Genomic DNA, 21,363 nt, shown 5'->3' on the forward strand with positions numbered 1-21,363 from the left:
ACGTTAACATCTGAGGGTGTGGAAGCACGAGATACAATGGACAGTTAGGATGCAGCTGGACGATTTAGACTTCGAACATGATCTGGCTCTTCTATCACACACGCAACAACAAATGCAGGAGAAGACAACCAGTGTAGCAGCAGCCTCAACAACAGTAGATCTCAATATAAACTAAGGGAAAAGCAAGATTCTCCGATACAATACAACATGCACCAGTCGGATTACACTTGACGGAGAAGCTTTTGAGGATGTGAAAACCTTTACATATCTGGGCAGCATCATTGATGAACACAGCAGATCTGATGCAGATGTGGAGACGCGGATCGGCAAAGCAAGAGCAGCATATTTACAACTGAAGAACATCTGGAACTCAAAACAACTGTCAACAAATACCAAAGTCAGAATTCTCAATACAAATGTTAAAACAGTTCTACTATATGGGGTGGAAACTTGGAGAACTACGAAAGCCATCATGCAGAAGATGCAGGTGTTTATTAACAGTTGTCTATGCAAAATACTTTGGATCCGTTAGCCAGACACTATCAGCGACAACATACTGTGCGAGAGAACAAACCAGATTCCAGCGGAGGAAGAAATCAGGGAGAAGCGCTGGAAGTGGATTGGGCACACATTGAGGAAATCACCTAACTGCGTCACAAGTCAAGCCCTCACATGGAATCCTGAAGGTCAAAGGAAAAGAGGAAGACCAAAGAACACAATACGCCGAGAAATGGAGACAGACATGAGAAGAATGAACAATAGTTGGATAGAATTAGAAAGAAAGGCCCAGGGCAGTGTGGGTAGGAGAAAACTGATCGGTGGTCTATGCTCCATCTGGGGTAACAGGCGTAAGTAAGCAAGTAACGAAACCGAACTTGACTGACTGAATACATTCAACGAGAAAAGAAATCCAAATAATAAATATTTATATTTAAGGAAGTTGAATCAAGCTAAAACATACATTTATCTATAGAGTAAGTTAATTGTTTTGAACCAGTACTTAGCGAAATCACAAAAAAAATTTTATGATATACTTTATAAAATGATAAACGTACAATCACAAATATATACACTCACAAATTCTCCACATAATAAAATGATAATCAAGCATATCAACCCATACGCAAACGTAAATTTTTTTGAGAACAAAGTCATCACAATAAGTAATTATTATTATTGTTGTTAGTATAATAGACGATACTAATTATTCGTTAAAGATATGAATTATTATTCCGTTTTGTGTTTAGAATGTTAAATAAACAAAAACCGCCATTATTTATTTATCTTGATATCATTCACCAAATTGAATGTTTCAATATTCAAGAGAAGCAAAAGACCACAGCGACATCACATCACAGTAATAAAAACAGAAATATGTATGAAATATGAACTTAAAAAGAAGTTCTACAAAATATAACAGACAGTATAGTATATTGGGCAGAGTTAGTTAGCTAGGTAAATAAGTAGTAATGATGCCCATTTATTCATCTCAACAAAGAATAAAAGAGGACTGAATGATTTACAAAGCATACTGGAGAGACAAAACGATTTGACAAAATGGCATTGAGATATTTTCTCACTGATACTAATACTACTATTGTTACTGAAACAACTTACTGTACGTTAACGACAAACAAGAAAAGACAAAAAATGCCATACGAGGAAAAAAATAGAATTGTATTATAATAATAATAATAATAATAGTGGATTGTGGATAAAATGTACACATATCATGTATCTCCGAGCTGTCATTTTCGTTAATTGGTTAGAGTTCGAGAATTGAAACAATTGTAAGCAAACAGCTGATTGCGAAAATTTTGATTTAGATGTACACACCCACAGATACATACATACATACATACACAACAATATGAGGTCCGAAAAACAAGAAAAATAGACGGGAACAACTGGTAAATTTGTAGATAAAAACTTGACGCAACTTAAAAGCCTCACGTTTTAAAGAAATATATATCCATTCAACTAAACAGCGAAAATACTCAAGCTTATCGTCATATCAGTGAGTGAACACTTGTTAGAACTGAAATAAGTAGCAGGATTCAGTGCAACAACTTTAAATTTATTAAGTGTCATAAGCTATGACGAAATATATATTAGGAAATTTTCTATTTTCCTTGAGAGAAACCCGGCATCTTTCCATATGCATGTGTGTTTAGGCATAATTATCATCAATGACATCTTCATAAAAAAATAATCGAACAGTCGAGATTTGATGAGGAACGCGAAAATAACAAAAATAATGCTTATTAAAGCTATACACAAATTTGAAAGGTATGTTACATAAGTATGTAGCATGACAAAAGGAATGAAGGTTTAAATGAAAAAGGCATACACACACACACAGAAAGCGTCTACATGAAAGCGAGTAGAAAGTGCTAAAATACACTTCATGTTATGGGTGTTTGTGTACATACGAAAAAAGGTTTCCATTTCAATGATTAATTATGACAACTTGGAGGTGTAATACATCGAGCATCATCTTCTTCATCTCCATCTTCTAAATCTAATGGTTTTTGAATAATATCTTTATCATCAATTGAATAAGTTGAAAATCGTTTCTCCGATGAAGATATTCGATTACTGTCAGCAGATAAAGAAGGGATTGTATGATAATAGTAAGGATTTTGTTGTGGACTTACAGCAGCTGGATAAGTTGGCTTTACAAAATGATCACCATTTAAAGATGATGTTGTTGGTGTTGAAGGAGAGTTTGAAGTATGGACTGAATGTGCCTCTGAAGTGTTTACATTACTGATTGGAGAGCAACAACGACCAGAACAATTACGTAAGCTACTCACATGGTTAGGATTATGCAATGAAGTTGAGACTAACCGACCACTTGATACAGATGTAGAATCAGCCGAAAAAGAACTCATTAATGGCTGACCACATTCCCGGCAAACTCGTGTACTTGGATGACCACTCACACCAGCAGCTACAGCAACAGCAAATGCATGGCCAGGACCATACAATGATGATGATGTACCACCAGATGTCCAAGGAGCAGGAACAGGGGGTTGAAATGGAGATGTACAATCAGAAATCGTCCTTAGGCGAGTGGAACGACTAGCTTCATTAAACTGTCTATTAAAAATAAAGGCAAACATTATTAATATATTTTTGTAACTGATCAAAAGATATGCACAGAACAAATTAGGTGTGAAAATTAACGTAAATCAATGATTTAGATGATAAAATCAGAATCTCATTCATTGAACACATTATTTGTGGTTGATTTAGCATGAATCTACAAAATCCTTTAAATCGTTAAATAAGATGTGTCTAAATACAACACTGAATACAGTAAGCTAACGAACAGTCACAACGTAATCCATGTGCTATTAAAAAAAAGTAAGCTACACATTTTATTTTCTCACATTCTGTAGAAGTTACACAATCTTGTATTGTTGTCATTTATACTAATATAACCTAGAGTTAGAATCTTTCTATTACATCAACATATATATATAGGAGTGTATAGCTTGATAAAAAGTTTGCTGACAAGAGATTCCTTCACTGAAAATCATGTTTCTAATACTTCAGTGGGGACTATAGAAGTATAAATATACAGCTAATAAACTTTACCTTTCATCTTCCATTTCCAAACTTGATTCGCTTTCACTCAAATGTCTAGACAATGCCTCACGTCTTTCTTTTTCAACTTGAAGCAATTTCCGCAAACGACGGTTTTCCTCAGCGACTGATTTTTCCTCTGATTCATACTGAGGCATCTTACAAGCAGACTCCGCTTCATAGCGTTGAAGTAATTGGCGTAGACGACAAACTTCATCACGCAATCGATTAACGTATGATGTCGAAATCATATGAGAAGAAGTACTAAGAACGACATCTGATGACTGATTAGGAGTAGACGACTCTTGAGAAGTGAACATTTTATGCACTGCGCAAGGTGTTGAAGGACTTCTTAAAGAGTGTGAGTGACTTGGAGTAGTTGGGAGTGATTGCAAGCCAATACTTCCACATGGACTAGCTGCGCCACTTGCATTAGGATCTGCAAGCAAACAAGTGTTTAAAACACAATAAAAACAATCAGTTAGTAACGTTGAAGTGATACATTTAAGTCTAGTCAAGTATGAGAATTATCAACGTACCCAAGTACCAAGGTTTTATTTACTGAATTACTTGAAAATCGTATGATTATATGTTATTCCAATCAAATTTGCTAGGTTAACTAAAAAACAGGACGTCAAGGTCAACATCGTCCTATGCTGAAGACCGACTAAACAATATGATTATAGTACAGTTAAAATTGATCATAAAAATACACATCACTTAACAATAAAACTTTTAGTGAGACTGGATTTATTTTTGATTCATTATTACATATTTTTTCGAAGGAAAAGTATGTAAGACACGTTCTATATATGACAAAAGAAGTACATATTTAAAAAGAATACAGAAAGGAAGTAAAATCCAAAACTATTCACAAGTGCTACGTAGTTTTAATCAAGAGCCTTAAATTCAGTAATGATAAGTCATAATAATAATAATAATAATAATAATAATAATAATTATTATTATTATACTATGGTTTTCAGATGTGGAACATCTTTCCGCTCAACCAGCGTATTTCTACCCATAAACGTGTAATTCATGCTACTATTACATGTGATTAGTTAGCTAACTAATGCAGCAGTGATCAACCAAAAGGGTGTTTTAATACTGTTAAGAGAAAGTTAGTTCAAACTACTTAATTTGATTATAACTTTCATCGTACATTGTTGATATTAGGAGAACAATTAAAAAGAACAGTAAAACCCTTTTGATTCAGTTATCGAAAGTTCTACAGCTTCCATTCTCATACCTTGAAACAAGCCAGTTATGTATATAATAATAACGACAGAGCAACACAGCTAATGAAGTTAGTTTTATTGATATTTTTCTGCTTGAGAGGTGGTTTTACCCAGTAGCTTAAACTATAGCAGGTGAAGTAGGAGCTTAAACTTAAAGCTCAGTGACTAGAAGTCGAATGCTTTGGTCAATAAGAAGAAACACTTAAATAAAACATTACAGCTAACTTCACTTGGACAAGGTCATATAACCCAGAAACGATTAGTCTGAAACTAAAAACAGTGTCCACGCTTATTTTAGCACTGGTTAAAAAACACAAGTTTATTTATAGCTCGTTAGCAATACTTTAGTTATGATAAGCAACGGATTCGAACCAGGTAGTCCGCACTTTTCTACAAGGTGTGGTTCAACAGATAATGGGCTACTTGTAATTAAAACTTCATTGTATTTTTCATTAATTACTAGCACTGGGATCTAGAATACATATTTTATTCTGTTTGGGACTCGTCAGATAATGGTTTAACTGAATTCAGTTTGTGATGTTAAGTACTTTCGAATATAATTGTATTATAAAATGATAATTACCCAATGCATCAATATCCATAGGACTTTGAGGTGGTAGTGTAAATGGTGCGCCATTACATTCAGATACATTGGATTTCGAAGTCAAATCATTGGGGATAGAGGAAGACTGACTTGATTGGGGAGCCTTTTCCTCACTACCGGATGAGATAGATATTCTACCAGGAGAAACAGGACACGTAACAGCAGAAGAGGTACCAATTGAACTAGATGAAGTGTGCGGCGGGTGACTGTGTTGTTTGAAAGAGCTACGAAGACTACCAGGTCCACTACTGATAGGACGGGGAACTGTTGAACTGTTATTAGGTATACCATCTGAAATACTAGCAAGGTTTTGGGCACTTGAAAGGCTGGGCAGTGGAGCACCAACGGATTCCAGTTTCTCCTGAGGAAATGGAAAATGATTTGTTTAGCAATACTCACAATAGCAGAACAGGTTTTTCAACGATTGATTATACGAAAGTAACCAATTATAAAGGGTTGTATTTTCGAAGTACTGCTACATGTCGATTTAACTCCATGAAGCAATGGTATGTACTGCTATGTATCAGAGAAAAAAATCAACTGTACTTTGGCAAACAAGTACAGAATTACATGGTCAGCTTTTAGTTAATGTGATGAGAAACGGGATAATCGGACTGGCTATAACAAAGTACATAAAGAAGGATTCCAACATGTAACCTATTGGTTTAAAGTTAATTGCATTATTCACTAAGTCACTGCTTCATATTGGAGATCTCAGTTGCAAGATGACTGCACTGAGGTATCCACTGTCCCATAATTTTTTTATTATAGCATTGTATCCACGTTTGATAACACTGATGAGGTAATAGGCTTTATAGTATAAAATGTCACGATAAATCTGAACAGATTTTCTTGTTCAAAACTGAAATTAGTAGTACAGATTAGAGGTATTTTAAACACTATCTGTAAACTTGAGAAAAATAGTGGATAGAAGAAAATCCTAGGACTAAAGACGGAGTAAACCAGTTCAGTGACCTATTATGATATGGTATACGATATCATCAAAGCATATGCCAGATTATCTAATTATCGTAAACTATTACACCTAATAATCGATAGGAAGAGGAAGGCTTAACCGTCCTGTTGCAAAATTTACACACAAAAAAACATAAAACGGAAATTCCGAGTCATACACCATCGAACAAAACGGATAAGCGTTATTTTGCATACGTTAAATTAGAAATCTAAATTAGTAGTATAAAAAGGGAATGGTAAAAAACAGTAAAATCATTGAAATATATCAATAACGTAATAAACTTTTGAGTATAAACAATAATGTAATTGATTTAATTGACATTTTCGAAAGGCATCATGAAGATGGATATGTATAATCATTACGTTAAGTTTGTATTGCATCCGCGATTATCATCAAATAGAATGACTCTACAAAAAGTCATTACAGTATTCAGGCAATGTTTATTTCACTCACGCTTTCACAGTACCAAAGTTGAAAGAAATACTACGAGGAAGGAATCATCAAACTAATAAATCAAGACTACGAGATAATAGTGATAAAGAGAGAATGTAGGTTACGTCTAAAAAAATAAAGGATTAAAAATGACTTTATGAAACCATGAAGAACTTAGAAACAAAGGGTACAACAAGCTAAAATATGGCAAATAACTAAAGAAATAAATATGAATTGGACAAAAGGTTTACTAATATTCGAAATAACAACAATCTCATTTGTCAATGAACAGAAACTTCCTTACGAAGCACGATAGTGTGGACTAATGAGTTTTTCTTGAGGGGTTTAATGGAAATATTCAACATTTAATATACTAAAAAATAGTAATAAAATCCACACACTAACTCGTAATATTTTCTTTTCAGATTCAAGCTTTTCCATCTTTTTCCATAATCTGTTCACTAAAGCTTCCTGTTCCTGCTCAAGTGCATTCTCTAATTCGATTTTCTCTCTGCGTAAACGATCTAAACAATCCTGTTTGTGATTCATATCCGTTTCTAGTTTTTCAATTCTTCTCATTAATTTGCTGACCTAGAGGAAGAGGATGAGTTTTTTTTTACAAATTATATCTATAAGGAACATAGTTTCAACACAAGCGAATAAAAAATAGTAAGATTATATGTTTAAAACTAGGACATTTTCACTTTAAAACTGTTAAAACAAGGACTTTTATTAACCTAAAAGCGGTCTTCGTTAGAAATCAATACAGAGTAAACAACCATGCAAAACCAGATAAATAGAAGTGTCATAACTCATTTACACCGTACGGGTTTATGTACGTTTTGAAGCATATACGTGTGAGGGCTAGTGACATTAAATATCTATTCAATCCGAAGTAAGTGACCAGCTACTCGAAAACTTAGCGCTCTAACCATTAAGCCACAGGTTATTCATTTTGCACTAAACAAGTGCTTAAGTCTATCCGAGAACATCTATACACGCTGTGATGAGATTACCAAAACACTTTGAGAATATTACATGCAATAATTATGGATACAATTTCAGAAGCATAAATAATATAATTTCGGTACTTTTTGACTGTTCTTACTTATCTGTTAGTATTTTATGATGTATACTAGAAGCCAGAACAGACATACTTACTTACGCCTGTTACTCCAAACGGAGCATAGGCCGCTGACCAGCTTTCTCCAACCCACTCTGTTCTGAGCCTTCTTTTCTACTTCTATCCATTTTTTGTTCATTCTTCTCATGTCCATCTCCATTTCTCGGCGTATTGTGTTCTTTGGTCTTCCTCCTTTCCTTTGACCTTCAGGATTCCATGTGAGGGCTTGACTTGTGACGCAGTTAGGTGATTTCCTCAATGTGTGCCCAATCCACTTCCAGCGCTTCTCCCTGATTTCTTCCTCCGCTGGAATCTGGTTTGTTCTCTCGCACAGTATGTTGTCGCTGATAGTGTCTGGCTAACGGATCCAAAGTATTTTGCATAGACAACTGTTAATAAACACCTGCATCTTCTGCATGATGGCTTTCGTAGTTCTCCAAGTTTCCACCCCATATAGTAGAACTGTTTTAACATTTGTATTGAGAATTCTGACTTTGGTATTTGTTGACAGTTGTTTTGAGTTCCAGATGTTCTTCAGTTGTAAATATGCTGCTCTTGCTTTGCCGATCCGCGTCTCCACATCTGCATCAGATCTGCTGTGTTCATCAATGATGCTGCCCAGATATGTAAAGGTTTTCACATCCTCAAAAGCTTCTCCGTCAAGTGTAATCCGACTGGTGCATGTTGTACTGTAAAACGCTAACCAGAAGCCAGAACAGAAGTTAGACTAAAATATCTGAGTTTAGATTTAGAATTTTCAGTGAGATGCATTCAACGCTGCTATACAGAATGTATAAAGTAACATACAGATTAGCATGAGAAGTGACGAAGATGGTTGGATATAGACCTAGGAACAAGAACATTATTATATTTCAGTAACATAAAGAACATCTTGAAATGTAATTTTGGACTCAGAAACGAAGACAATTAGTGTTTTTACGAGCTACATAAACACGATGAGAACTATTCAACTGGACGTTGAAACAAAAGGCTTGATAATGATATATTAATTACAAGAAACTTTGTGATTATATATATTACCTCACCACAAAAAGATGTCAAAAACCCATTACACTAATGAAATTTACTTGATTCTCTTGTTCGCGCGCTAAAGTACGCTCCAGAGCAACTTTTTCTTGTCTGAGTTGTGTGAATTTACGATTAAGTTCATTGGTAAGACATTCTTCTTCCTGTTCATAGTTCAATGCGAGTGATTCTTTTTCTTTTTTTAACTCAGTGATCTTTTTCAACAAAGTATTGCTAATATACTCTTCTTCCTGTTCTGCTTTTGCTTGCTATAAAACAAGTATACGTGATAGCTACAGAACTTACTATACTAACACTATTACGTCTCAGTTGCTGATTTAAGTCGTTTAGACCTTTGATCTTTAGTTTCAAAGTTTCTACCTCAGTTTTTAAAACTCGATTTTCTTGCTGTAAAGAGTCAATACGTCGTAAAATCTGTTCATTTGTAACCAATGAGTCTTTGGTACCATCAACGGAACTCGCATCAGATTCCAGTTCTAATTCAGAAGCGCTATCCGTCATTACTAAGAAAGATAAGTAATATCGAACAAGAATATAATACACATTTATCTGAATTATGAGAGAATAGATAGGTGTTTGTACATTAAACCCATAAAAAGAAAACGCTCTCGTACTACACTGCGTATAGTAAGTGACGATCAAATTTAAAGAAAGACAATAATGACACCCGTCAACGCTTATCAAATCCAGAACTCAAAGGGGACAAGTGACGTACTGATTGCTAGCGATAACTGACTATTTGAACTATGTGACGGATAAAGTGTATCTCACTGGTTTATTTTCATATGCAGACTTCAAAACTGGTCTTCACTGTAAATAGTTTGTCTATCTTGAGTGTTTTGATTTTTAAAGCCCTACTTATCAAAAGCCGATTTCCAATCCCAGACTCAAATCAACTATTGCGAAAACGTGTGCAATATAAGCCTGTAAGCCAGAGACTTGTGATTGAAATCTTAATACAGCTATGGAAATGCCGAAATCTGATTTGGCACATAATGAAGTTACATCAAACAAAAGAAACAATTATGCTACTCGACTTAATCTTAGTAACTTGTAAGCTAGTAAAATGTTTACACTTAAACATCATGCTTCCGTAGAAAGTGAACAGTTTGTATTTCTCGAAGTAACGTCAAACGGTCGTGCAACCAGTCTCGTTTAAGAAGATATTGCTCACCATCGCCATGTTTCTAAAAAAACGAGGGTGAAACCAGACATTTGGTGCTTGTATCGGGTTTATGGATACGGAAATCTAGGTCGAATATTTGAAGGTGAACCCAGAAAAATCATCTATGGTAATCGAACAGCTGAGCAGTACGTTGAAAAATTACGATGAACTGGAAAAAATAACATGAATAAATTGCTATGCAAACGCGAACACCTAGAAAGTAATTTGGGATGATGATAACGACTATTCATCCTATTACTAGATGATTTCCCTCTTTTCATACCTCAGAAAACCTGTAATCTATTTATTGGAAGCACTTCTCAACGTCCCATTTGTCAACTGTAGTAGTTAAAACATGCACCTGACCACCTACCCTAAAGTGCATTTCAGCTGAGTTAAAAACTGCATCGATCTGTGTTTCACTCACAACAAAAGATGCAAATCAATGGTTCAATAGTATTAAACGAGAAAGTAGGTGAAAAAATAATACAGGTATACAGAAATAAATACTGGGAGATTTGGAGTGGATTCTTTCAACTATACTTATGTGATTTTGTCATGATGTCTAAATTCACGAATCATATATTTATACCTTACATAGGGCGCTAACCACACCTTTCTACGGGAGTCATCATATCATAGTTCAAAGATATTAAATTATACAGACCAAAATACGAAGCAACATACTTTTCCCCCCATGTATTCAGATATACCATACACAGCTTGATGACAAATTGCACACAAAACTTCTGTATCTTTACAAAGACCTCATAAACTAAGCTAAAAAGACAGGCATATCTCTCAATAATCAAAGTGGTCTAAATGATTGACTATCTTAATCTATGTTTTTGAATCAGGTGTTTATGTACACTGTATTTTGAACAATATATTTGAAAAGTGGGACAGCACCTTAAAATTTGCTCAAAATTATCGGGAAACAATTATTTTGGTACCCTCACCCAATAAAAATATTTCCCCTATATATCTTGTCTAACAAAGGATGTTCAGGGAAGAGAGTAATACTCACCAATCGAAGATCTCACAGAACTGGTCCGGGCCGTTTTAGGGCTAGCTTGAAGGTAGAGTGAAGTAATTGAGCGCCCCGACCAGGCCCGGTAGGTTTGTGTCTAACAAAATCTGGAAACTGATTTGGGGCGCTCGCTCGGCTTTTGCCGAATTGCCTCATTTTTGGCTTCAGCGGGGTATTTATCTATCAACCAAAAGACATTTATTGTTTAACAGTTCGCTCTGTTGCAGTTTATGAGCAATACATGACCTATTCGTAGGTTACGAGTAGTTGATCATACATACATTTGAAGCATTGTTTGGGTTTGTTAGGACCACAGAGTAAGGAATTTTGAAGTTAGACACTGAGTATTAGGTAAGGATACCAAATCGGTTCATAAGGCAGTGGATCAACATAATTCAATGTGGTTGGAATATGCATTATGCATCCACAACAACCACTTACCTCGACAAATGGTCTGTTTGTGTAGAAGTAGATTGGAAAAAAGTTAAGGGCTAACAAATCAAGACCTGATATCATTCTGCGGTCACTGCCTCTTGGTTCGAGCCATGGTGATAGATGTTAATTACCTAGTTAGAGTTCACGAGGTTATCAAAACTGATGACTGTAGATGTTGGATGACGTTATACAGAATCAGACTTAATGGTACAGATGTAGTTACTTTTGGTCTTCACTTAGATCTTAATAACTATCCTAGATGTTTCCATTCTACAAACCCATATTTTCATCTTGGATTATGTCACCCATATTTAATCTTTTCTACTACCACCAATAATGTTACTACTACAATTCTGCCATTTTGTTGTGTTGATGTGCTGTGGCGATTCAGATCGATGTACATGTGCCCCAGACTTCTTGTTCAAATGACTGACTGACTAGTCAGTGTGTTCATCAGTTTGATTTTGGTGCTCAGGACTTTGAAAACATCGGCCGGAAAGTACGTTGTGTTGGGGTTCAAGCGAGAAACAGAACATATTGGTTTTACGTCTTACAACAGTTTGATTGAACATTAATACCTTGCCTTTCATCTTTACGATGAACAGAAACACTGAATGCTTATTTAGTCTCCCATTTTATATTCATGTTTGCTTAAGGGGTCAGTAAACTGAGTTTTCCTTTGAATCAATGGTACCAAAAAGAATACACTTTGACGAAATCATTTAAGAGGGCTTAGTTGTCTAACTAACCCTAGACCGACTAAATGAACATTTGTCATTAGGAGCTGATTGGAAGCATTTATAGATGCTTATGGATTATATGAATTAGGATAAACGAAGCGACTTTAGGTAGATATATCTTTTTTCACCGATGTGAGTTACGCACATCATAAATGGCCTGAGCTACAGTCTAAAAAGAAAACCATTAACGTGGAACCCACTTTTGAAATTCATCATTCTTTGTCAGTAATTATGAGTTTTACGCGTTACCTACTATATTTCCCCCTAACTAAGGTCGAACGATCAATTAGATAAGTATACAATTTTGTGTGTAAAATACAGAAAGCTGGTAGATCGCTACTTGAAGTGTGATTGTACAACACTGAGGGACATTTTAAACTAAATATTTGGCACTCGAAGGAGTAGTTGATTATTTCAGTCCGTCATAGCACAACTGACTGTACAAGTAGAGGTAAGTGTACAGAATATGAACGGGTTAAATAAGAACTAGCTAACATTAATGAGCCTGAAATAATTAGAAACATGACAGTGTAGAGACAAGAAGCACTTGGTCACGAAACAGTGAAATACAACTTAACAAAGACATACGAAATTGAAGATGAAATTAGGTTGATTCGGTTAAAGAAGAACAAAGGATGAGTCCAAAAGAGTTTTGGAACTTTCCCCAATGTTTTCAACTACATAAAACATGAGAATCATGACCGAGAAAATTGTAGCTACTACTATGGCTACCAAACAATAGGAGTAGAATATGCTGAGGACCAAGTTATCACACAGCAAGAAAACTATACATAGTTAAGCAACGAGGTACAACAAACAGTAATAAAACGACAAACGGTCTTGACATCAATTAACGTTTACATGCTAGATTATTTACTATAGCGATTAAAAAAAGGTCAGGGTTAAGAACTAGAAGACAGGGTAAGTTTGACAGATATGGAGAGTTCGGGTTAAGAATTAGGTTAGGAGTTAAGCTTGGAGTTTGGATTTAAGCGTTGGAGGTAGTAGTTGGAGATAAGACGGCTTTTGTTAGAAGGTGGAATTAGGAGTTGAGGTTAGAATACGGAATGCTTTTTGGAGACACGAACAACTGATTGTGCTCCAAATTACATAGGGCACGGTCAGTGAGAGATCGACATCTTAAATAAAATATATTTCGGCGAGACAATTTATGGACGAACTAATCAGGCATAAGATATCAGGTCTCGGATCTTGGAGTGAAACCCACTCATCCATTTGGCTACACAGAGTTTCGGCATTGTAGCTGATGTCAATTCGTGATGAAAACCCCAAACCTAATTCTTAACCTTAACCATCAACTGCAACTCATAGTTCTAATTCCTCACACTGGTTTATAAGCCTATTTGGTCCTAGTTATCAGGTGGACACTCTCAAGGTCGGTTTAGCGTCATTCAAGGGTCGTCCATTAATTATAGTCTCACCTGTACTTCAGGTGTTTCTTGTAACTTAGATTACTAAGTGACAAGACCATAATTTTAGGACGAACAAGTCAGGTATGAGAGAGACCCTTGGATTTTTGGAGCAATATTCGCTCGTCTTTATGGCTTAATGACATTCTGTCACTATGCCTGAGGCTAGTTCGCAATGAAAGTCCTAACTGTAATTTGTGACTCTAATTTAAACTCCTAGTCTTCATTACTTACACTAATTTGTAACCTAGATAAGTGGATGAAGTCTTTCGAGGCCACTTAAGTACTACCCAAAGGTCTTCCATAAATTACAGTTTCACCAGTACATCATACATCACACTGGTTCGTCAGTATAGTATACTTTATGAGCCTAACACTAAGCGAAAGAATGCCTTAGTTTTGCCAACATCAACTTCTTCCCAGAGTTACTCTTAACGCCAACCGACACTTTGTTTTAAAAGTCAGTGATCAAGCATGAGAGTAACATGACTGATGTGTATCCAAGATAGATTTCTGTATAATTATGAACAGGCGGTGAGGATGATTAGATAAGTCATTATCTGAAAAGTGATGAGTTAAAAAATTGTGGATGAGAACATCTTCCCACAAACAGTTGACCTGTTTACTAACGCTTTGGCAAATGAATCTTTGTAGATGAACATATATGTAATTTTGCAAGAATACTTCTCAACTAGTTACATGGACAACAGGAAAATGAAATAGATTGTGAATCTGCAGCAGGTTTGTTTTTTCGAAAAATCTCTGGGAAATTCGAATTATAGGAGTAAAAAGTAGCGTTGATTCATAACAAGAGAATAAAAACGAATGCCACTACAGCTTACCGAAGTGTAACGCCGCAGGTCAAATTAATGCTACACTTCGTACGCATTCGAAATCATACGCTACCAACTCTTAGTTCCCATTGTGACGGTCCTTGTCTCACTCTTTCGTTACTTATTACTGATGCCGATCGCCTTACTTCTTGAGTACTAGTGCATTACGTAATACTAAGTTGTCAAGTCACTTTCCTATATTTTCTTCAGGATTCCCTCACATATTTGACTTCGCACTACTTCTGAAGGTACCTTCGTGCTGGATATAAGCCTATGAAAGACTAAACTTAGAAACCTCATTAGTCAAAGGAAATCGGAGGTCACCGATACATTTGTGATAAATAGTGGAGGTTGATTTGTAACAAGACAAGTCAGTACAAAAAAACTTTTGGTAATGTTTATCCTCCAGAACGTCCATATAGAATCAAACTAATAAATGTGTGATAGACCTAAAGGTGTCATGTACATTCAGAGACTGGCAATGCTGCTGTCCTCAGAGCCTTTTTATTCAAGTATTAGAACCAGTTAAACCAGAAGTCAGGAATGAAAGGGTTCGATTTTATATTTGTATGGTCACTGGTGAGTCGAGCAGTAAGTGATCTAAGCTGAATATTTTTCGCTGTAGATTAGCTGTACTGTTTACCGAAACTTGCGCCGTTGTGGATGCCCACTCAATAGCCTTCAGCTACGGGTTTGTCCAGTAGAACACCAGAGTTAGGGCCGTTGCCGGACTTACGGAACTATTTATTTTGAGGATTTCTTTACCATTACAGGTTGCATATTTGGCTGAAATGTGAACTTTTTGAAAACGAACTTCTAACAGTTGCCTGAATATTCTTGTTTAATGACCTTTTCTAAATTCCCTTATGAATAACGAAGTAACGAATTTGATATCTTCCGCGGAATGGAAGGACGATGAGTCTACAAAAGACAATTGAAGGAAGATATGCGAATGGTGTGTGATTTCGCATAATACGATTAACTAATTTACTCTAGTCAAGTCTTCGTTCATTAGACTATCGCTCCATATAAATATACTGAAAAATGAGATTTCAGAAATTACAACGACATCGAAAAGAAGAAACGCGCCTGAAGATATTGCAAAATATACTCTCCTAGGACCTGACCCTAAGGCTTCAGAACTTGACTAACTCTACACAAATTGAGCGATTCGGTCATATGACTCATTAGTTATAAATTCACGTTGATTTGGTTATCGTTACCTCCCACATTTCTGGTTTGACACAGGTGAATTACTAGTCGGTAGTGCTTCACAAAAAATCGTTCACAAAATAGCTGCAGAAGACCACGAAGAAGCATCCTGACTGAACAAATATCAACCTGTATATATCAATGAATTTTCAAAACGTTATTAAATTACGGTCTGTAAAACGAAAAGTTGCATTTGCCCATAGCAAGCTGAATTCTTCAAGTTCCCGTTGACCAATGTCTGGCACTTGCGAGCTCATGATAACTAAGCTGCTTGGAACAAATAGAGTCTTACAATCGTCTCAATTGACTTATCGTTTTATAAGACAGAACGTTACAAATACACTATAAAAACTGGATGGACTACATGACTAGACTCGCCATATTGTGGATTTGGAAAACGACAATGATCTTTTATTTAGCTGTATTTAAGAACATCTTGTACTATATGTGCTTGATAGGGATTTCACAAAGAGGCGTTGCTCTTATTATGAGACGGCCAATGTACCAGCTCGCGAATCGGGAATTAATTACTCGTAAATAAACACATGTCTGAAATCTGAGCACAAGAGTCTATAGTGACATTTATGTCTAGTGATTTTTTGTAACAACAAATTAAAGGTCACATATTTTTCCTAGTTGTCACACTTTTTATGTAATCACACTCATATTTGATATCTATTATTTTTCTGTATCAATCGTAAAGAAACGAATACTTTTGTTTGGTTATATATAACACGACTTCACTACCGCGCTTCTTAAAATATAAACGTGGTGTCCGCCGTCTATTCTTCTGCTTTAACGACCACGGCCTTTGATTGAAGATTATAATAGTATTATAACATCTTTTTAGACCATTCCACACTACGTTGGTGTTTTGGCCCGGATCATTACTGAATAATACTACTGGATCTAATCTTCTCCATTTTGCTGTTGGTGCCATCACGTGCAGAGGAATCTTTGTTAACCAAGTGGACTTATTTGTGGTTGTTATCTCAGAAAGCAGCTTACAAGTAACATTCATTTCATAACACTGTTACCATTTTGTTGTTCAATATACCTTTTTATAATTTAACTGTAATTTGTTACCTTTTGCGTTAATCATAGACACACGCTTAGGTTCGTAGTGTTAATTCTTTTGGTATATTGTTGGTAACGTTGCGAATTGTTATATTTCAACTAAGCTCTTTTGCTGAGGTCCACCACAAATCTGGTGAGCCCTTATATTTCTCTTTGGAACTGTAATTTTGAGTTCACTTATAAACATTACGGCGCTGATTTTTCTCTTGGTAGTGATTATTTTTTGTATATTTGTAATGTTTTCATCCGAGTCTGAAGACATCAGCCAGGACAACGACCGAACAGAGTTACACGCTTTAAACGTAATAAATGTACCTCCATTCAGTAGAGTAAACCCTCGTATATGGTTTGCACAGGTGGAAGTGCAGTTTCAGCGTCGTAACATTCGTTCACAACAATCGAAATACTCCTTTGTGCTGGGAATTCTACCAACTGAGGTAGCATCCGAGGTATCAGACCTCATAGACAACGTCCCTGTATCAAATGCCTACGACCAGTTGAAGCAGGCTATTATTCAACGTACCTCACTCTCGGATGAAAAGAAGCTACAACAATTGCTACATGAGTGCGAGCTAGGTGACAAGTCACCTTCCCAATTATTACGCCACATGAGGCAGTTGGCTGAACCTTTTAAGGTTGGTGATATATTTCTGAGAGAAATTTGGCTACAACGTTTACCAACAGTAGTCCGGCAAATTCTCTGCGCTTCTAACCAATCTTTAGATTTAGAGGTTCTAGCTAGCATGGCTGACAAAGTTCTAGAAGTAACGCCAGGCACAACACCCTACGTGCAGGCGATATCACAAACTTCGAGTGACACTAAAACTCCGAACATAGCTTCCTTAACAGCTGAATTAAGTGACTTACGTACACAGCACGCACGCACTGTCTCCAGTCTTGAAAACAAGCTAGATACATTACAATCAATTATTTCCAATCTCACATCTCGAAAGTCTCGCTCTAGTTTTCAGGGGAACAAGAACCGAGATAACTCAAGAACAAAGAAAAATGATAACATCTGTTGGTACCATAGAAAGTATGGTGACAAAGCTAGAAAGTGTGTTACGTCCTGTAAATTTTTCAGGTCATTTTCCTCGCCAAAAGATGTCAACCAGGCAGTAGTACCGACAAATGTTACAGGTCATGCTACTAGTCACCTTTTCCACGTTCTCGACAAAACTTCAGGCTACAAATTCTTAGTAGACACTGGAGCCGAAGTCAGTGTTATCCCAGTTACGCTAGCCAAGAAACCTATTTCTAAATGTGGAAAATATTCATTGAGAGCAGCTAATAAAACTGAAATAAAAACATTTGGAGAACAACTCTTGACATTAGATTTGGGAATTAGACGTCGACTAAACTGGGTGTTTATTATTGCTGATGTCCGTCACCCTATATTAGGTGCAGACTTTTTAAGCTCCTATAACTTATTAGTCGATGTTAAAAAACGAAAACTTATCGATTCGTGCACAAAACTCCAAGTTCATGGAATTCAGTCACACTATCATATACATAGTATTAAAATCAACACTCCAGTAAACGACATATTCGCCAATATTTTATCTAAATTTCCAAAGTTAACGAAACCAGATTACAGCGAAAACACCATCCAGCATTCTGTGGTGCATCGAATTATCACCAAAAACCAACCAGTTTCGGCACGTCCTCGTCGTTTACCACCGGACAAGCTTGCAGTTGCAAAAGCCGAATTTGAGCACATGATGCGACTAGGAATAATACGTCCGTCGAGTAGCTCCTGGGCATCCCCACTCCACATGGTACCTAAGAGGGATCAGGATTGGCGACCTTGTGGTGATTATCGATCACTGAATAACTTAACTTTACCAGATCGTTACCCCATTCCCCATTTACACGATTTTTCACTTACGTTACACGGTAAACAAATTTTTTCTAAAATCGACCTTGTGCGAGCGTACCATCAAATTCCAGTAGCATCTGAAGATATAGCAAAAACAGCCATCATTACCCCATTTGGTTTGTTTGAATTTCTGAGAATGCCATTTGGATTAAAGAACGCCGCACAGACTTTTCAACGATTTATGGATGAAGTCACTAAAGGCCTAGATTTTGTTTTCGTGTATATCGACGATGTATTAATAGCCAGTAGTTCGTTTCACGAACATATTGATCACCTACATCAACTTTTCGAAAGATTTCAGAGATTCGGTATAGTCATTAACCCATCCAAATGCATTTTCGGAGTCGAAGGCTTAGAATTTTTGGGTCACTCGATTGACAAACATGGTATCAAACCCTTAGACGCAAAAATTGAAGCTATCAAAAATTTTCCAGAGCCAGACTCACTAAATAAACTTCGACGTTTCTTGGGTATGTTTAATTTTTATCGTCGGTTTATCCCTCACTGCTCAGATATTCTACAACCCCTAACGGAGGCATTAAAATGCAAAGCCAAAAAGTTCACATTATCCTCCGAAGCGAAAGATGCCTTTACTGCTGCTAAAACAGCGATTGCTTCTACCACCATGCTGACCTACCTCAGTCCTGATCCAGAAGCAACACTAATTTTGTGTACAGACGCTTCTCAGGCAGCGGTAGGCGCGGTGCTGCAACAAAGAGTAAATAATGAAGTCAAGCCACTTGCTTTCTTTTCAAAGAAGCTAGAACCGGCCCAAACCCGATACAGCACGTTTGGCAGAGAATTATTAGCTGTTTATCTAGCAGTTAAACATTTTAAACACTTACTACAAGGTAGAGATTTCGTAATCTTCACTGATCACAAACCTTTGACTTACGCTTTCAATGCCAAAAGTGATCGTTATTCTCCTAGAGAAACTCGACAGTTAGATTACATTTCTCAATTTTCTACCAACATACAGTTCATAAAAGGTGAGTCAAATGTTGTGGCAGATACTTTGTCACGTTTCGACGTTGATGCTATTTGCTCCACTAAAGGAATTGATTTGTTGGACATTGCACGCTTACAGGTTGATGATTCTGATCTTGCGGCTTGTAAACAAAATTCGAGTCTAGTATTGAAAAGTATTCCAATACCACATTCTGATTCTACTATAATTTGTGATACTTCAACTGGAATACACAGGCCATTTGTGCCAATAGCGTACAGGAAAAAAGTTTTTGATTGTCTTCATTCATTATCTCACCCAGGAGTTCGAGCTACTGTGAGACTGATCGGAGAAAGATTTGTCTGGCCAAAAATGAACTCAAACATAAAGGAATGGACCAGAAATTGTTTACAATGCCAGCGTAGCAAAGTTCACAGACATACGATTACAACACCGTCAACATTCAATCTACCTGACCGTCGTTTTCAGCATGTCCACGTTGATTTAGTTGGTCCTTTACCCCCATCTAACGGATTTACTTACATCTTTACTGCAGTGGACCGTTTTACCAGATGGCCAATAGCATGTCCAATAAAAGATATCTCAGCAGAAAATATTGCTGCCGTGTTTCTTGACAGATGGATTTCTAATTTCGGTGTACCTTCTACCGTTACTTCCGACAGAGGTTCACAATTCCAATCGCACCTCTTCAACGAATTTACGCGCATCTTGGGAATCCATCACATCACTACAACTGCATACCATCCAGCAGCAAATGGACTAGTGGAACGATTCCACAGACAACTTAAAAGCTCATTGATGGTACAGCCTGATGTAACTAGATGGAGTGAATTCCTACCTCTCATATTATTGAGCATACGCTCGACAATTAAGGAAGATCTACAATGTACACCTGCTCAGCTAGTTTATGGAACTAATTTAACCTTACCTGGTCAACTAGTCACGCATAAAGGCACTTCTGTATGTACAGACCCCTCCTCCTTTTGCGAAAGACTAATGAGCCACATGAATAGCATTAAGCCTGTTGCACCTCGACCAGTTTTCTTAAAAGAGCAAATTAGCAAGCACCTAAACACATGTAAATTTGTGTTTGTCCGTGTCGACTCAGTAAGACGTCCTTTACAACACCCTTATGAAGGACCTTATGAAGTAGTAGACAGGCAAGCAAAATATTTCACAATCAAGAATGGGAAAAAGGAAACAGTTGCAATTGACAGGTTAAAACCCGCTTTCATAGAGTCTGAAACACATAACAGTCGAAAGCCTTCTAAAGACAACAACTGCACAACACAGCTTCCTGCGTTTCCAGCTAATTCTTCACCTACTTCTGTGAAATCGCCAACTCAAACAATGTGTGATGCCAATGTTACGCCTCCTACAATCTAATCTTCTCCATTTTGCTGTTGGTGCCATCACGTGCAGAGGAATCTTTGTTAACCAAGTGAACTTATTTGTGGTTGTTATCTCAGAAAGCAGCTTACAAGTAACATTCATTTCATAACACTGTTACCATTTTGTTGTTCAATATACCTTTTTATAATTTAACTGTAATTTGTTACCTTTTGCGTTAATCATAGACAC

The 21,363-nt window shown here is 36.5% G+C and overlaps 1 protein-coding gene across 1 annotated transcript; it reads right to left on the reverse strand.

Annotated features, from left to right (window-relative positions):
- Positions 1–2,453: 2,453 nt before the first annotated feature.
- On the reverse strand, positions 2,454–16,116 carry Smp_058410 (hypothetical protein; the record flags this gene model as incomplete). Its single annotated transcript, XM_018790858.1, has 7 exons — positions 2,454–3,102; positions 3,604–4,030; positions 5,416–5,797; positions 7,250–7,435; positions 9,056–9,262; positions 9,300–9,517; positions 16,029–16,116. The coding sequence occupies 7 exons, from the start codon at positions 16,114–16,116 to the stop codon at positions 2,457–2,459; spliced, it is 2,154 nt and encodes a 717-aa protein (XP_018645875.1). The 3' UTR covers positions 2,454–2,456.
- Positions 16,117–21,363: the final 5,247 nt, after the last annotated feature.

Source organism: Schistosoma mansoni (genome assembly GCF_000237925.1).
Source record: "Schistosoma mansoni, WGS project CABG00000000 data, supercontig 0013, strain Puerto Rico, whole genome shotgun sequence".
In the NCBI taxonomy this organism is placed as follows: domain Eukaryota; kingdom Metazoa; phylum Platyhelminthes; class Trematoda; order Strigeidida; family Schistosomatidae; genus Schistosoma; species Schistosoma mansoni.